This window comes from Carettochelys insculpta, chromosome 30, assembly GCF_033958435.1.
Source record: "Carettochelys insculpta isolate YL-2023 chromosome 30, ASM3395843v1, whole genome shotgun sequence".
NCBI classification, from domain to species: Eukaryota; Metazoa; Chordata; order Testudines; family Carettochelyidae; genus Carettochelys; species Carettochelys insculpta.
In genome coordinates this window covers 10533424-10547602 of record NC_134166.1, presented here as the reverse complement: position 1 = coordinate 10547602, position 14179 = coordinate 10533424, and the positions used below count along the sequence as shown (strand labels likewise).

Here is a 14179-nt window from a genome sequence, read left to right as displayed (position 1 = left end):
AAGAACATCAGGCTTTGTAAGGAGGAGGAGATTTTGTGAAGTGTGTAAATTGGTTGTTCAAGGTAGCAGAAAGCCAGGGGGGTTGCCTGTGGATTAACAAATGGCCAGCTAAGTCTACCATCCACCACCTAAACAGTAAAGCTCTGCATCCTAATTCATTTTTGAATGAAGCTGTTGTAAGTAGGACCAGTAGTGACTTTAACAAGCACCTCCAGGACTCATAGGAGTCGAAGGTCAAATTTCGGCACTCTGCCTCGGAAAGGTTGCTGACCGCTGACTTGGCCCATGCTGGAGGGTTTCTCAGTGGCCTCCAAAGGTCAAGCCATCAAAGGCAAGCCATCCTGAATAAAGGCATGACTCATCCAGGGACTCCATTAAGTCAGGAAATCCTTGCACAGGGCAGATATATTGTGTGCTTGGGCACATGCCAGATCCAGGAAATTGCCTGAAGCACCCAAGTCCACCAGCCCCTATAGGTCGGTTTTGAACCTCAGGGGGCCTTCATGGATGTGGACCATAACTTCTATTCCTTTGCATTTCACTCCTGCTCAGTCTGCTAGTATCTAAGGATCCCTTCCTGAGGTGCTCATCTCTCCTCTCCCACAGAGGTGGAGTTCAAGATGTGTTGGACACTGATTGCCCATCACCAGGGTACTGGAGGATGCGTGTTGCTCTGGTTTTCTGGGGAGACAGAAAGGACACAGACCAGCCTGGACCCTCCGACTGTGGCTTCTGTGACTTGGTATTTCCTGCTTGGACCATATCATGGCAGCTTGATCCGGTGGCTTGCAGTATAGGCAGGAAGCCCCGTGTTCTGGGTCAATTCTTCATCTTGGAGAGGTGGGGCTGAACCCGATCGACTCGCACATGTCTAGGAGATGGAGACAGAATGACCGCTGTGGGGGCAGAGCCATGTGAGCTGGCAAGAGCCTGGAGGCCCATCTTTTTCTACGGCAGTATTTTGTCAGGTGGCCGTCAGTCCTGATGCAAAGGTTGACTAAGGCATCCTGGCTGGATGGGGACTCCTGCCAGTTCATCTTTAATACCAGCCAGCTCCACTACCACTGGGTGGCCTCACTTCACTCCATGTCTCCTTCCAGCATTGTAACTCTGCTGCACTTTGAGCAAGTGGCCGGCGTTCCTGTCACAGCAACTAAAGCGCAGCTTTGGCCACACCCTCAGGATCGGGCTGATCGCAGATCACTGCCGTAACTCTGATAAATTGTCCCAGGACTGGAGCTGCCCAAGCAAGGGCCTCCCAGGCAAGCAGGATGATATTCAGCCCACCTGGGCCTGGTCAGTGGGCTATTACTTTGGGCCTAGGAGAACCAGGAGCCAACACCAATTTGGTAACTACAAAATTTGCCATGACTGCCATTAGGCTTGTCAGGCCGAGAAAGTCATTTCCAGAGGGTGGGGTGGGGCATGGGCAGCGGGGCTGAAGTTGTCACAACGTGGGCTTGTAGGACCGCGTTTTGGGTCTGCAGGATGTCAGCTTGGACCTACAAAAGAGCAGTCATGGAGCACTTGAGAGACTAACAAAATAATTGATTAGATGATGAGCTTTCATGGGACAGACCCACTTCTTCAGCTCATAGCCTTTTACCAGAACAGACTCAATATACAAAGCACAGAGGTCCAAAAATTGTCAACAAGGTTGACAAATCAGAAGAGCTCAGTAGGCACTGAGACCCCAGAATAGGAGAGCTTTGGTCCTCTCTGGTGCGATGGGAAAGTGCAAGAAATCTCTGTAGCTACCTGGCTGCACAAGAGGGCGTTGGGATTGGTGGTGGGAATGTAAACGCCTGGGTGCAGGTGCCGCTCACTGGAGAGCCTGCGGTGTTTGGGCAACAGAGATGGGGAGGGAGCAGGCTCCGTTGCAGCACAGCACAAAAGGACTGATCAGCTCCAGAGCTTCTGCAGGGCCACTTTGAGATGGACTGCGAGGGAGAAGAGCGGCTGGGAGAACTGGTCCCCTGGAGATGGTATTACGGCTAGAAAAAGGCGTTGAGCCTGAGATGGAACAATTCTAGCCCAGGTCACTCCAGCCTGCTTCCTACACCATTCAAACCACCCCCTGGACTTGGAGACCAGCAAGCTCAGGGCAGGGCAGCTGCAGTCCTGCTCCGTCTGATGTACTGGGAACGACGTGCCTGATACTGAGACATGGGCAGCCCCGGGTGGGGGGACCTCCCCCCAACATTCCCCGCTCCCCCAATCCTCTCCAGCTGGGTGGAGAAGGTCAGAACATTCCAAAAATAAGTTGGTGGTGGGGAAGGGGGGAGACAAAGTCTTGTGCAAATGCTCCACGTGCAGATCTGCAGGAAAAGTTTGGGCCTTCACCAGCACTGGGGGCATCTGGTATTACCCCCCTCCCCATGAGGAGATTCTTAGATTCCCTCCAGCCTTAGCACAAGAACCGTCCATCAGCATCCTTCTCCCCAAGCACCCCTGCACCTTCTTGCGCCAGCTCCTCTCTCTCTTGCACAGCGACAACACAAACAACGACACAAGGCACCTGGGAAAGCGCTCCACGAAGATTAGTTAATTAATTACATGATAACAGCGCTCTGGGGAGATCCCCTGCGGCTGCTATTGTGCAGCTTTTCCTCAATTACCAGCTCTGGGCAGGTCCGGCTGTTGGCAGAGCTTGTCAAGGAAAAGTGAATGCAGGGAGTGGGACTGGTGCACTCTACCCTCAGGGTTAGGATGAGCCCCGTGCCCCCGAGCGGTGCTAGGGGCGCTGTGCTGCTGGAAGCGGGATTTGCTCTGGCTCCTTGTGTGTGTGTGGGGTGGCTCAGAGCATCTGAACTTCTAAGATTTGGTTCACTCTGTCACCCACTCAGGCATACACCCCATCACACAATCACAATCTCATGCACACCGTCACACCCCATCTCTCGCACACTGCCACACAATCACTTGCTCGCAGTTCACACACATACACACTGTCGCACCCTATCACTTGGTTGGTCACACAGCCCATCACATGCTCATAGCCACACACACACCCTCACATCTCATCTCACACTCATTGCAACACAAAGTCACACACTGTCACCTGGTCACAGAGACACAGTCAGACACTCAGAGTCTCTCTCTCTCTCTCACACACACACACACACACAAAGTCACACCCCGTCACTCACTCGGGCACATACCCCAACACTTGCTCATGACCACATACACTGTCACAGCCCATCTCTTACACAATGTAACACACAAGTGATCCATCACACAGGCACAGCCAGGCCTGCTGAGTGGGTGGGGCAGGGAGAAGGCAACTGTCCTGGGGCCCAGCAATTCAAAAGGGCTCAGGGCTCTTTAAATTGCTGCTGGAGCATGGTGTGTCCCTCGCCAGGTGATGCTCAGGGTTGCCTGTGTGGGGGCAGTGTCCCTTCTGCCTGAGGCCCTGCGCCCTCTGGGAGCCTGGCGCCAGGTCCCCACACATGGCCCCGGGCCCGGTCAGTTTGTCAGGCCCCCTGACAGTCACACACACTGTCACTGCCACACATTCACACCCACGCACTCACATCCCATCACACACTTAGTCATGCTCACTGCAAAACCCCATCGCATGCACGCCCGCGCGCGCACACACACACACACACACACGCTGCAACACACCCCCAGCCGCACAAACCACCACCCACTCTCATATGCTCCCAGTCACACCTCTTCACACACAGTCACACACCCTATCTCACTCACCCTACCACACAGCCTCACAAACCATCTCACATGCAGTTACACACACACTTCTTCACACCGTCTCTCTCTCTCTCACACACACAGAGTTCCCCACCCCGTCACAGTCGCACTGTCACACACACTCTGGTACAGGCTCATCGTCACACACTCTTGCTCCCAGTGTCGCATGCGCATGCCCAAACTGGCCGCGCAGGTGGGCTTGTGTGAGCCCTCCCTCCTTGGCCATGCCTAACCCCCTCTGGCTTCACTCGTTCTGCAGCCGTATTGCCCGCACAGGGGCCTGCCCATGGCCAGCCCTGGGACGCTCTGTCCAGTCTCCGTGTTACAAGCAGGCCTGGGCTTTGGCTCTGCCTCACTAGCTGTGCTGCAGGGGGGAGGGCCTGGCAGGTTTGCATCTGCTGCCTGCTACTAGGTCACCGGTGCGGGCCGCCATGGGTGGAAAAGGTAGTTGTGAACTCAGCAGGCAGGTTGAGGCCCCATAAAAAGCTCTGAGACTGGCTGTCACCAACCTCCCTCCCAAACCCCGAGCCTTGAGAGCCACCTGTCAGGCTTCTCTGCACAGGAGGGATGCCATGAGACAGGCCCCGCTGGCAGGAAAGCCCATGCCAGCCGAGCAAGCCAGTGTTAATTACCAGGTAGGCATGGGGCGCGGGCAGCAGCTCGCGGTCACAGCTTGGAGCTGCTCACTCACCCCACAGGCATCCTGCTCGCAGGAAGGAACACCCAGCCCCAGCAGATAAAAGCAGCCCAAAGACGCTCCGCTTGCCTGTCTCTGAGCCCTTGCCACGCACACACTCCCCACCCAGGATCGACTCTCGTCACGGCTGTGCTGGATACACTGGGAGAGGCTGCACGACCATGGCTGGGCGAGGGACTGTCCAGCTCCTCCTCTTGTCTTTAATGCCAGGTAGGCTCCTCTGAGGGACCCCTCTGGCCCTGCACAGCCCACAACAGGGAGCTTGGTCGGGAGGGCCCCGCCCTGGGTCCAGGGTGGATTGCAATGGGTAAACTAGTTGGCTGTAAAGGACTCTGGCTGGATGAGCAGCTTCACTTAGACCTACCTCAACCCAGCATCTGGGGGAGGTGGAATGCCAGTGAACATGGCTGTAACCCCACCCCACTCCTATGGCTTCCAGCATAACAAGTTAGGGTTGGGAAACTGCCCAGTATAGCTGGAGTGGAATAACTTCTGTGCTCTAGCCTGTGGGCCCTTGGAGCAAAAACCATTTTTTTGTTCTGCAGTTGTACGTCCTCTAGCACCAGGGGGTAGAGTCGCGCATGACCTAGATAAATTGGAGGATTGGGCCAAAAGTAATCTGATGAGGTTCAACAAGGAGAAGTGCAGAGTCATGGAAGAATCCCAAGCACTGCTCCAGGCTGGGGATGGACTGGCTAAGTAGCAGTGCAGCAGAAAAGGAGCTGGGGATCACACTGGATGAGAAGCTGGATATGAGTCGATAGTGTGACCTTGTAGCCAAGAAGGCTAATGGCACAGTGGGGTGCATTAGGAGGAACATTTCCAGCAGCTCTAGCAAAATTATTAGTCCCCTATATTACACACTGTTGAGGCCACATCTGGAGTATTGCATCCAGTTCTGGGGCCCCCAGCATAGAAAGGATGTGGATGCACTGGAGCAGGTCCAGCAGAGGGCAATCAAAATGACTAGGGGCCTGACCTATGAGGAGAGGCTGAGGGACCTGGAGTTATTTAGTTTGCAGAAGAGGGAGGGGAGATTTGATAGCAGCCTTGAACTTCCTGAAGGGGGCTCTAAAGAGGAAGGAGGGAGACTGTTTCAGTAGTGACAGATGGCAGAACAAGGAGTTACAGAGGTCTGAAGTTAGAGAGGGGGAGGTGTAGGTTGGTTATTAGGAAAAACTGTTTCACTGGGAGGGTGGTGAAGCACTGGAATGTGTTACATGGGGAAGTGGTGGAATCTCCATCCCTAGAGGTTTTTAAGTCCTGGCTTGTAAAAATCCTACCGGGGATGATTTAGATGGGGTGGGTCCTGCTTTGGGCAGGGGGCTGGACTTGATGACCTCCTGAGGTCCCTTCCAGCCCTCGGCTTCTATGATTCTGTGGGGCCTTGTCCCTCCCTGGGGCAGCTAGGAGCTGCAGTTGTACAGCCCCTAGCACCACGGGGGCCTGGTTCCTGGCTGGGGCACCTAGGTGCTATGTTTATACATTTAATAAATAATAACAATAATAGCTGTGCTGGAATAACTGCCTGGTGTGGACACTTGGGCTGCATCTACACGTCTGCTCCTTTTGGACGGGGCATGTTAATGAGGCAGTTCAGAAGATGCCACTGAAGAGTGGACATGAATATGCAGCACTCCATTAGCTTAATGGCGGCCGTGCACGATTCAAAAGTGCCGCTTTCGGTACGTACGCTGCCCGGGTAGATGGGGGCCTTTCAGAAGGAACCCCCACTGACTTTGAAAGCCCCTTCTTCCTACAACCAAATAGTCGGGGGGTCCTTTAGCAAAGCCTCCATCGACACAGGTGACGTGTGTTCTGAAAGTGGCACTTTCAAATCGCGCACGGCTGCCATTATGCTAATGAGGCTCTGCATATTCATGTCAGTGCCTTCTTAGCATCTTCTGAACTGCCTCATTAACATGCATGTATAGACACAGCCTTAGTACCAGACTAGAAATGAGCTCATTGTGGCATGGAGTGATTATGCTACCATACAATCTCGCACGTTCCATAGCAGTGCTCACATCAGGCAGTTTAACAAGCAGATGTGAGTAGTTAGCTCTCTATAGCCATGTTGTGCTGGTCATTTTACACCTATGCAGTCAATCCCTTAGTGCAGCGCCAAAAGCCTCCAGGTCCATAAGTCTGGCCTGGCTATCTCTTGCATGGAGCAGCAACAGAGACACTTCTTAGGGTCCATCTCCACTGGAACTGGAGGTGTAATTTGCAGCTCAGGAGAGTGTACATGGAACAGGGTTACTCGAGCTAATGTACTGCAGCAGAGGTTCTCAGCCTTTCCAGGTTGCTGTCCCCTTGCAGGTCACCAGATTTGACCCAGGACCCCAAATCTCATGTCACTTTAAAAAATACTTGCTTGCAAAATGAGACAGAAAATACCAAAGTGCCTCAGCCACACTATGACTCAGAAAGTGCCGACTCTCTCATTGCTACGCTATAATTGTCAAATAAAGAGGTAGCAAAATAAATATTGTACTTGGCGTTCCGTGTCGAGCAGGGGTCAGCAACCCCCCGACACAGGTGCCAAGAGTGGCACGTGAGCCAATTTTCATCAACATGTGAGGTGGGCACTCAGCCCTGCGGTGCTTGCTCAAAGCCTGTGGATTAACAAAAGACCAGCTAAAGCTACCAACCATCACCTGAGTGGTAAAGCTCTGCGTCTTCATGTATTTATTAATGAAGCTGTTGCAAGCAGGACTATTGGTGACTTTTAAAACTATCACCAGCACTTGGACCATCTGTAAAGGTCAAAACGTCAAATTTCAGCACTCCGCCTTGGAAAGGTTGCTGACCCCGGTGTATAGTGTGCAGGGCATCACAAACAAGCCATTGTATGAATGTCAGCGTGTACCAACGTTGCTACGTGTTTCCTGCTGTAAAACTAGGCAAGTCTCTAGATGAGGTGATTGACTCTCGGAAGGCCTCTGTGTGCCCCTAGGCATATGCGCATCCCAGCTGAGAACTGCTGAGCTATAAAGACCAGGGTACCTGCCTTGGCTTGTGTGGTATGACGCTCGGGCTAGCTCCTGGAGTGCAGTCCTGCCCAGGCCTTTCTCCAGGTGTCTGGCCCATCCCACAGCCTGTGCAACAGCACTGCTGGATCAAAGCTAGCCTATATGTTCCTGCCTGAGCCAGAATCGAATCGGCGCCTGTCTTCTGCACCTCTTCCCTTGCTGCTCTGCCCAGCTGCACAACACCCTCGAGGAGAGCCCTTTGCATCTGGGAAATGCTGCCACTAGAAAAGTGCTCTGCAAAGAGTCACTAATTAACTACGCCATCAGCAAAAACTGGTGAGGTCCTCTCAGGCTGGTAGCAACATGCAGCTTTCCCAGAGTACCGGGGCTGGGTGCGTTCAGCACTGAGCTGACTGATCCTCGAGCTGCAGTGCAAACACACCCTTAAAGGGGAGCAGACCTAACTCTGAGGACAACGCTGTGGACTAAAGAGGAAAGCTTCTCCCAGCTTCCAGCCACATGTGAGGGACACGGCCAGCCTTCCCTGCGCCTGTTGATCCCTGGCTGCTGTGGGTAACCAGCGCAAGTTGGAGCAGCCTCATTACGAAGCAGTGCCGTAATGACCCTATCCCCCACCCCTTGTTCCCCGCAGGACCTTTGCTCAATTCCCCCAGCAGGGGGTGAAACAGGCAACTTTAAAAAATCATCTGAGGCAAATGGCACACTTCCTCCAAGGGACATCTATATCTCGAAATGGAGATACATACATCTCATGGGACTGGAAGGGACCTCAGGAGGTCATCAAGTCCAGTCCCCTGCCCTCTTGGCAAGACCAGGCGCTATCCATAACAGGGTTTGTTTGGTTTTTTTTAAAAAAAAAAAAAGAAAAAAAGAAGAAACCTGTTTGCACCAGCCCTAAACAGCCTCCTCAAGGATTGAGCTCACAACGTTAGATTTAGCAGGCTACTGCTCAAACCAATGTTCTCTGGTGGCTGGAATATGCTTGGCACAGGCCTCCGCTGCACAGAATTTCCATGTCCCAAGTGTAGTGCCCCCTAGGGGCTGCCTGTGCTCGTTGGCATGAGGTAAGCTCTGACCGGAGAGCCCCTGTGGGACAGCAAAACTCAACCTGCTTTGTTGTTTTCTGATAGGACCACACAGGAGCCTTGCAGCCAGAGGCTGAGAGCTTGGCAATACCAGGCAACAGAGCCCAGCTCCAGTGAAGGGAGCTCATCTGTACCCAGGGCATAGACAGGTCCCTGCCCATCTCTCCCAGTAGATCTACTCAGGTCTCTAACATGCTGGCATTGCAGAGATAACACCCCGCCACGTGGCATCTTCCAGCACCTGATGGGACCCTCCCACCCAGCCCCTCATCTAACAGTCCCACACTGGCAGGGCACTGGACTGGCTCCTGCAGAGCTGGCATTCACGCCCTGCACCACTGATGGGTGGCTCTGGGCACTGCAGGAAGAGCCCAGCCTCGGCAGCAGGCACCTGGGGATTCCTCCTGCTCTTTGCAAACCTTCTCCCCACCACTAGCCTGTCTGTCCTGATGGGCAGCTCTGTCTGTCTGTCTCTCAGCTCTACTGGTGGCAGTGCGGATCAATGCGAAGGGCCAGCAGATGTTGTACCTGACTCAGGGAGACTCTGTGAAGCTGGGTTGCCCCTATGTCCTGGAGCCTGAGGACAATGGACCGGAGCACTTGGACATCATGTGGACCCTTTTGAACAGTGATCATAGGCAGCCGGTGAGTCTGAGTCCTGCCCATCACCCCACGTCCTTAGCAAGGTTCATCAAATGCCTTGTTGGAATGTGTGCTGGGATCGGGATGCTTGAGGTCTCTTTCAAAGCTGGAGAGACTTTGGCTGGGTTCCTGCCACTGACTTTGCCTCAGTTTCCCCCATGTATGGAGGTGGAGGGGGCTCACATGGACTGCTAACTGCTGCCCAGCACAAGTGCACTGGTGGGTTTTACTGTACATGCTTGGATTCCGTCTCCCGTGGGTCCAGGACAACTGCAGAGACCCCTGGGCTCTGCCGAGATGTCTGATAGCATCTGTCACCCTTCCTCCTCCTCGTGTGTGTGCACGTTCTCTCGAGCCTCCTCGCTCTGCCAGTCTGTCCCCTGTGCACAGGCTCAGCAGCAGGGCTGAGTCTCCCCCAGGGCCTAGTGATGTCTCCTGCCCCAGCTGTCCCCTGTGACTCCTGGGTCCTGTGTTTTTACCCTCCACATAATCCCTTACCTTCTCCTTCACGCCCATGTCTGGACACTGAGCTCACCTGGCTTGAGTTGGGTTCCACCAGCCTCTGTATCCACAGTTGGCCCCAGTGGGCCAAGGAGTCTCAAATTTCATTGCACCGTGACTCCATCCTGACAACAAAAATTACATGAGCCCAGGAGTGGAACTGAAACCTAAACTTACCCCAGCTCCACCACTCTGGGCTGAGGATGTTGGGGAGGAGGGAAGCAGAAGGCAGAGGGCTTCAGCCCCATTTGGGGATCTCAGGCTTTGGCCCTGGGCAGTGGGGCTGGGGCTGGGGTCCAACACCAGCTGTGGTGATGCCGTTAAAATGGTGTTGTGACCCACTCTGGGGTCCAGACCCACACACTGAAAACTACTGATGCAGCCCATGCATCTCTAGCAGCTCCCTGTACCAGCTGGTGCCAAGGACTCAGATCATCAGCCCCCAGTACATCTCTGGCTCAGTCTCCAGGCCCCCTTTGCTCACCACTGCTGCTTGCTTCCTTCCTCACCCAGCTCCTGACCTACCAGGGCCAGCAGGTTAGGTACGGCAGCATCCCAGGCCTGCAGCAGAGGTTGCAATTTGTGGCCGAGGACCCAAGCCTCCATGATGCCTCTGTCTACCTGGCAAACCTGCAGCCATCAGACTCAGCCTCCTATGAGTGCAGAGTGAAGAAAACCACCGTCGACACCCACATCATCACCATCAAAGTGCTGGGTGAGTTCCAGCTGTCGGCTGGCCCCTCACTCCAGCCAGGGGTGTACATGCCTGGGGCCGCAGCCAGCTGGGGCCCCAGAACAATTGGCACCCCCACACAAACCTGCTTTACAGCCAGGAGCACTAGGGTGATGGGGGAGGCAGGAAGGAGACTAGATGGCAGGGGTAGAGAGGGGTCTCCACTTGCTCTGGCCATGGGCCCCACAAGCCACTAATCTTCCTCTGATTCTGCCCATCCACTGACCAAACCGTGTCTCCCTGCAGGTCACCCTCACCATGCGAGGCATGTCCCCCCCTCCTGCTGATCCCCTCCCCTGCCCACTGACCCAGCCCCCCCATTGACCTAACCACAGCCATGCCAACACCCACCAAGTCACCATCGCTCAGCATGGTGAGTTCCAGGCCCCACCCACCAACCTGACCCACTAGCCCAACCCCCTTGCCACGACCTGCCTCTGCCTGCTGGTCCTGCCCCTTGTTCCTTGTGGACACATACTGCCTGCAGAGCGGAGCCCATGCACCAACCCCAACTGCAGGCCTCAGCCTTCCAGCCCCCCTACGCTGATCCCGGCCCACCAGTCTGCATATGCTGGTGACAATCCAAACGACCCTGCTCACCAGCACCCCTGTGCTGACCCCAGCCCACCGACCCTGCCCACCAATCCCCATGTGCAGAGCCCTGCCCCCTGACTCTGCCCTCCAGCCCCCCGCATGCTGACTGCTACCCACCAACCATGCCCACTCATCTCTGTCTGCCTGCCCATCAGCACCCCTCCTTCTCTGACACCCCATTTCAGAGAGCACTGCCACCCCGGACGTTGGACCCAGACTTTGCCTGCCTGCCCCTCTCTGAGCACAGCTGTGTCTGTCTGTCCTTCCCTGCTGCTCCTTGCTAGCTGCCAGTAACTGATGTGATTTGTCTCTCCCCAGAGGGTCCGGCTGCCCCTCAGTGCTGGGTGGATGGGGAGCCGGTCATAGACCAAGACATAGTGCTGAGGTGCTACTCTGATGGACGGACTCTGCCCATCTCCTATCAGTGGTCCAAGGTGGGAGGGGAGAGTGCCGCAGGTTGGCTGCCCACTGGGACACTGCAAGGTAAGCAGCATGTGTGTGTGTGTGTGTGGTCCCTGGGAGGTGGGCTGGTCCCTATGGAGAGCTCATTGGGGGTGGGGGTGCCCCTGAAGGGCACAGGGGAAATGTAGGGCTCCCTCTTGTGCTGAGCTGGGAACCTTCCCATGGCGATGGCAGTGCCATGAGTGAGCCTGTGTCAGGGGGGCAGGGGAGTCCCCTTTTCACGGAGGCACTCTTGGGGGTGGACCGAGGCATGGTCCTGATGTGGTGCCAGCGACTAAGGCCCTTCGCTGCCCCAGGGCCACCAAGGGTGCAGGACAGGGTTTTTTTCCTTCCCCATCCGGGGCGGGATAAATTTTGCTATGGGCACCAAGGCCTGCGTGAATGTGCACCGCCAATAGAACCTCCTTTTGTTCACTGTGAGTGGCTGTGGACGCTTTGCTAATCAGCTGAATCTCCAAGCGCTCAGCTCACAGGAAGGAACAGGCGGAGGCGCCGGTGCCACCCGCTGGGGGTACTTTGCATGTGCTCACTCAGGGCTGGGTCTCTCTTCCAGGGCCGGGCCCCGGGGACCTCACAATCAAGAGCCTGTCACAAGAGCACTCCGGGACCTACTGCTGCCGTGTGAGCAACCGCGTGGGTTCCAGCCAGTGCATGGTGCACATTGCTGTCTCTCAACCTGGCTACTCAGGTAGGCCTGGGGGGCACAAGGCCAGCACAGGGGGCAGTGCCAGCATGGCACCATGGGCAGGACCCGAGCACCTGGCAGCAGCTCCTGGAAGCTGAGCCTTGGCCCAGGGTGGGCTGGGAGTGGGGTCACCTGGCACTGAGAGCCACCTGAGGGGCCGGGCATGTCCCGACACCTCAGTGTGAGGGACATCCTGAACCGCGCTCAACCCCCAGCATTCGCCAGGAGCCCTGGAGACCTTCCTGCCCGATAGGGAGCAATGGAGAACTCCCTTCTCCATAGAGAACAATCTAGACCTGCCGAGGGAACAATGGAGACACCGTTCCCAAGGAGCAATGGAGTCGTGGCCCCTCCTGGCTGTGTGGCTGGCACCTCACAGCTAGGGCTCTGTGATACTTTAGCACAGGCATTGGGCAATAGCACTCCAAGATTCTTGGCAAGTGGTCAAGGGCCACACTTTTGGGGGCAGGGTCTGGACAGAGGTTGGGTGCAGAAGGGAGCACAGGGTACAGGACTGTGATGCTGGAGGTTGTGAGGGAGTTTGGGTAAAGGAGGAGGCTGTGACCTGGGGCAGGGGCTTGGGGGTCAGGGTCCAGGGAGGGAGCTGTGACTGGGGGGAGTCCGGCACAGAGCGTTTGAGAGGCGACCTCAGGCTGGGAGCTGGGGTGCAGGAGGGGATGGGGTGCCAGAGGCAGGCTCTGGCCAGGGACCGCTTATCTAGTCAGCTCCTGGCCAGCCACCCTCTAAGGAGCCCGGCTTGCTCAAGCCTGCTCCACAGGGCTCTCTTCTCCAGGCGCCAAGGGCAGGGGAGGCTTCACACGCGGCTTCTGCCCCCACTCCAGCAAAATCTCTGAGCTCCTATTGGCCAGAAACCAGACACTGGCCAACGGGAGCAGAGAGATTTTTTGCTGGGGGGTGGCAGGGTCGGGGGCAGGAGCAGCGGGAGAAGCCTCCCCCTCATCCCTGGGGTGCAAAGCAGAGAGCAGCATGCAGCAGGACGTGTGGGGCAGCCCCCCATGTCGCAGCTTCCTGCTGTGTGCCAGAGGGTCCCCGTGTGATGGTCCCAGGGGCCGTATCTTGCTCCCCCTCTGCTCTGGTGGAACCCCAGTCCTTGGGCTCAGTATGGGGTGTGGCGTGGGGAGGACTAGTGGGCTGATACGCTGGAGAATGGGACCTTCTAGCCCTAAACTACGATTCTAGTCCTCCCTCCCCTCCCCACTGGGACCATGGACTCCCCTCATTTCCCCATAGACAGCAATGGGGACTCCCCACCCCCCATTCCCAGGCTGAGCCTTTTGGCCACCTGCCAGGGAGGGAAGTTTCCTGGGCATCAGCTGCAGCTCCAGGCTAACATACTTGCTCTGCTATTGGCCCTGTGGATTACATGGCCCGGGCAGGGCCTCATGGGTGCCTATGGGGCAGGCAAAGCGAATGAAGCCCGGTACCCGGGAGGCGGGGGGAGGGGGGTGTCAATAGAGCTCAGCAAACAGGAGCCCCCACGGTGCTTCCTGGGCGTGGGCCCCAGAAGAGAAGGTGATGGGTCTGATCCTCTTCGGCAGGCCCCAAGAACGTGGGAATCATCGTGGGATCGGTCCTGGGCGCCCTTTTCCTCCTGATTTTGCTGCTCTCGCTCCTCTGGGCCCTGCTGTGGTACTGCAGGCGGAGGCATTGCCATCCGGGAGTGCCCCTCGATATCAGGTGACGCCCCTGGCATGGGGCAAGGGGGCGTTGTGGAAGGGAGCTGGGGGCAGGGAAAGAAGAAAAAGGGGAGGCAGAGGCTGGAACGATAGAGTGAGGCCAGGCAGGAGGGGGCCCAAGGCTTGACCCCTAGGCAGCTGCCCTGGCATCTAGCATGCCCCTGCTTGTGCCCCCCAGGGCCAGCAGCCTCTGGGAAGGCCAGGTAGGCCCAGCGCTGGCAGAGGGGGCCGGGCGCTCCGGGGCGGGAGGAGCGACCTCACGCTGCCTCTCTCTGCCCACAGAGATAGTGCCGCTGGGACCCCATGCCGAGGCGGCCCCCTGCACTCCTGCCACGGCTGCTCACACAACGTCAGCTACACGCCGTGCCAGAAGTAG

At 56.3% G+C, this 14179-nt stretch overlaps 1 protein-coding gene across 1 annotated transcript; it reads left to right on the top strand.

Annotated features, from left to right (window-relative positions):
• The first annotated feature begins 4569 nt into the window (after positions 1-4569).
• VSIG8 (V-set and immunoglobulin domain containing 8) lies at positions 4570-14179 on the top strand. The gene is made up of 7 exons (XM_074981152.1): positions 4570-4618; positions 8968-9134; positions 10146-10347; positions 11278-11442; positions 11975-12109; positions 13666-13804; positions 14086-14179. Exons 1-7 carry the CDS (start codon positions 4570-4572, stop codon positions 14177-14179), a joined length of 951 nt encoding a protein of 316 aa, XP_074837253.1.

Excerpts from the sequence above, each read along its gene's own strand:
- VSIG8 (XM_074981152.1), top strand. The coding sequence starts at position 4,570 with ATGGCTGGGCGAGGGACTGTCCAGCTCCTCCTCTTGTCTTTAATGCCA. Across the intron at positions 9,135-10,145 it reads ACAGTGATCATAGGCAGCCG|CTCCTGACCTACCAGGGCCA; the intron begins GTGAGTCTGAGT and ends TTCCTCACCCAG. Across the intron at positions 12,110-13,665 it reads CTCTCAACCTGGCTACTCAG|GCCCCAAGAACGTGGGAATC; the intron begins GTAGGCCTGGGG and ends CCTCTTCGGCAG.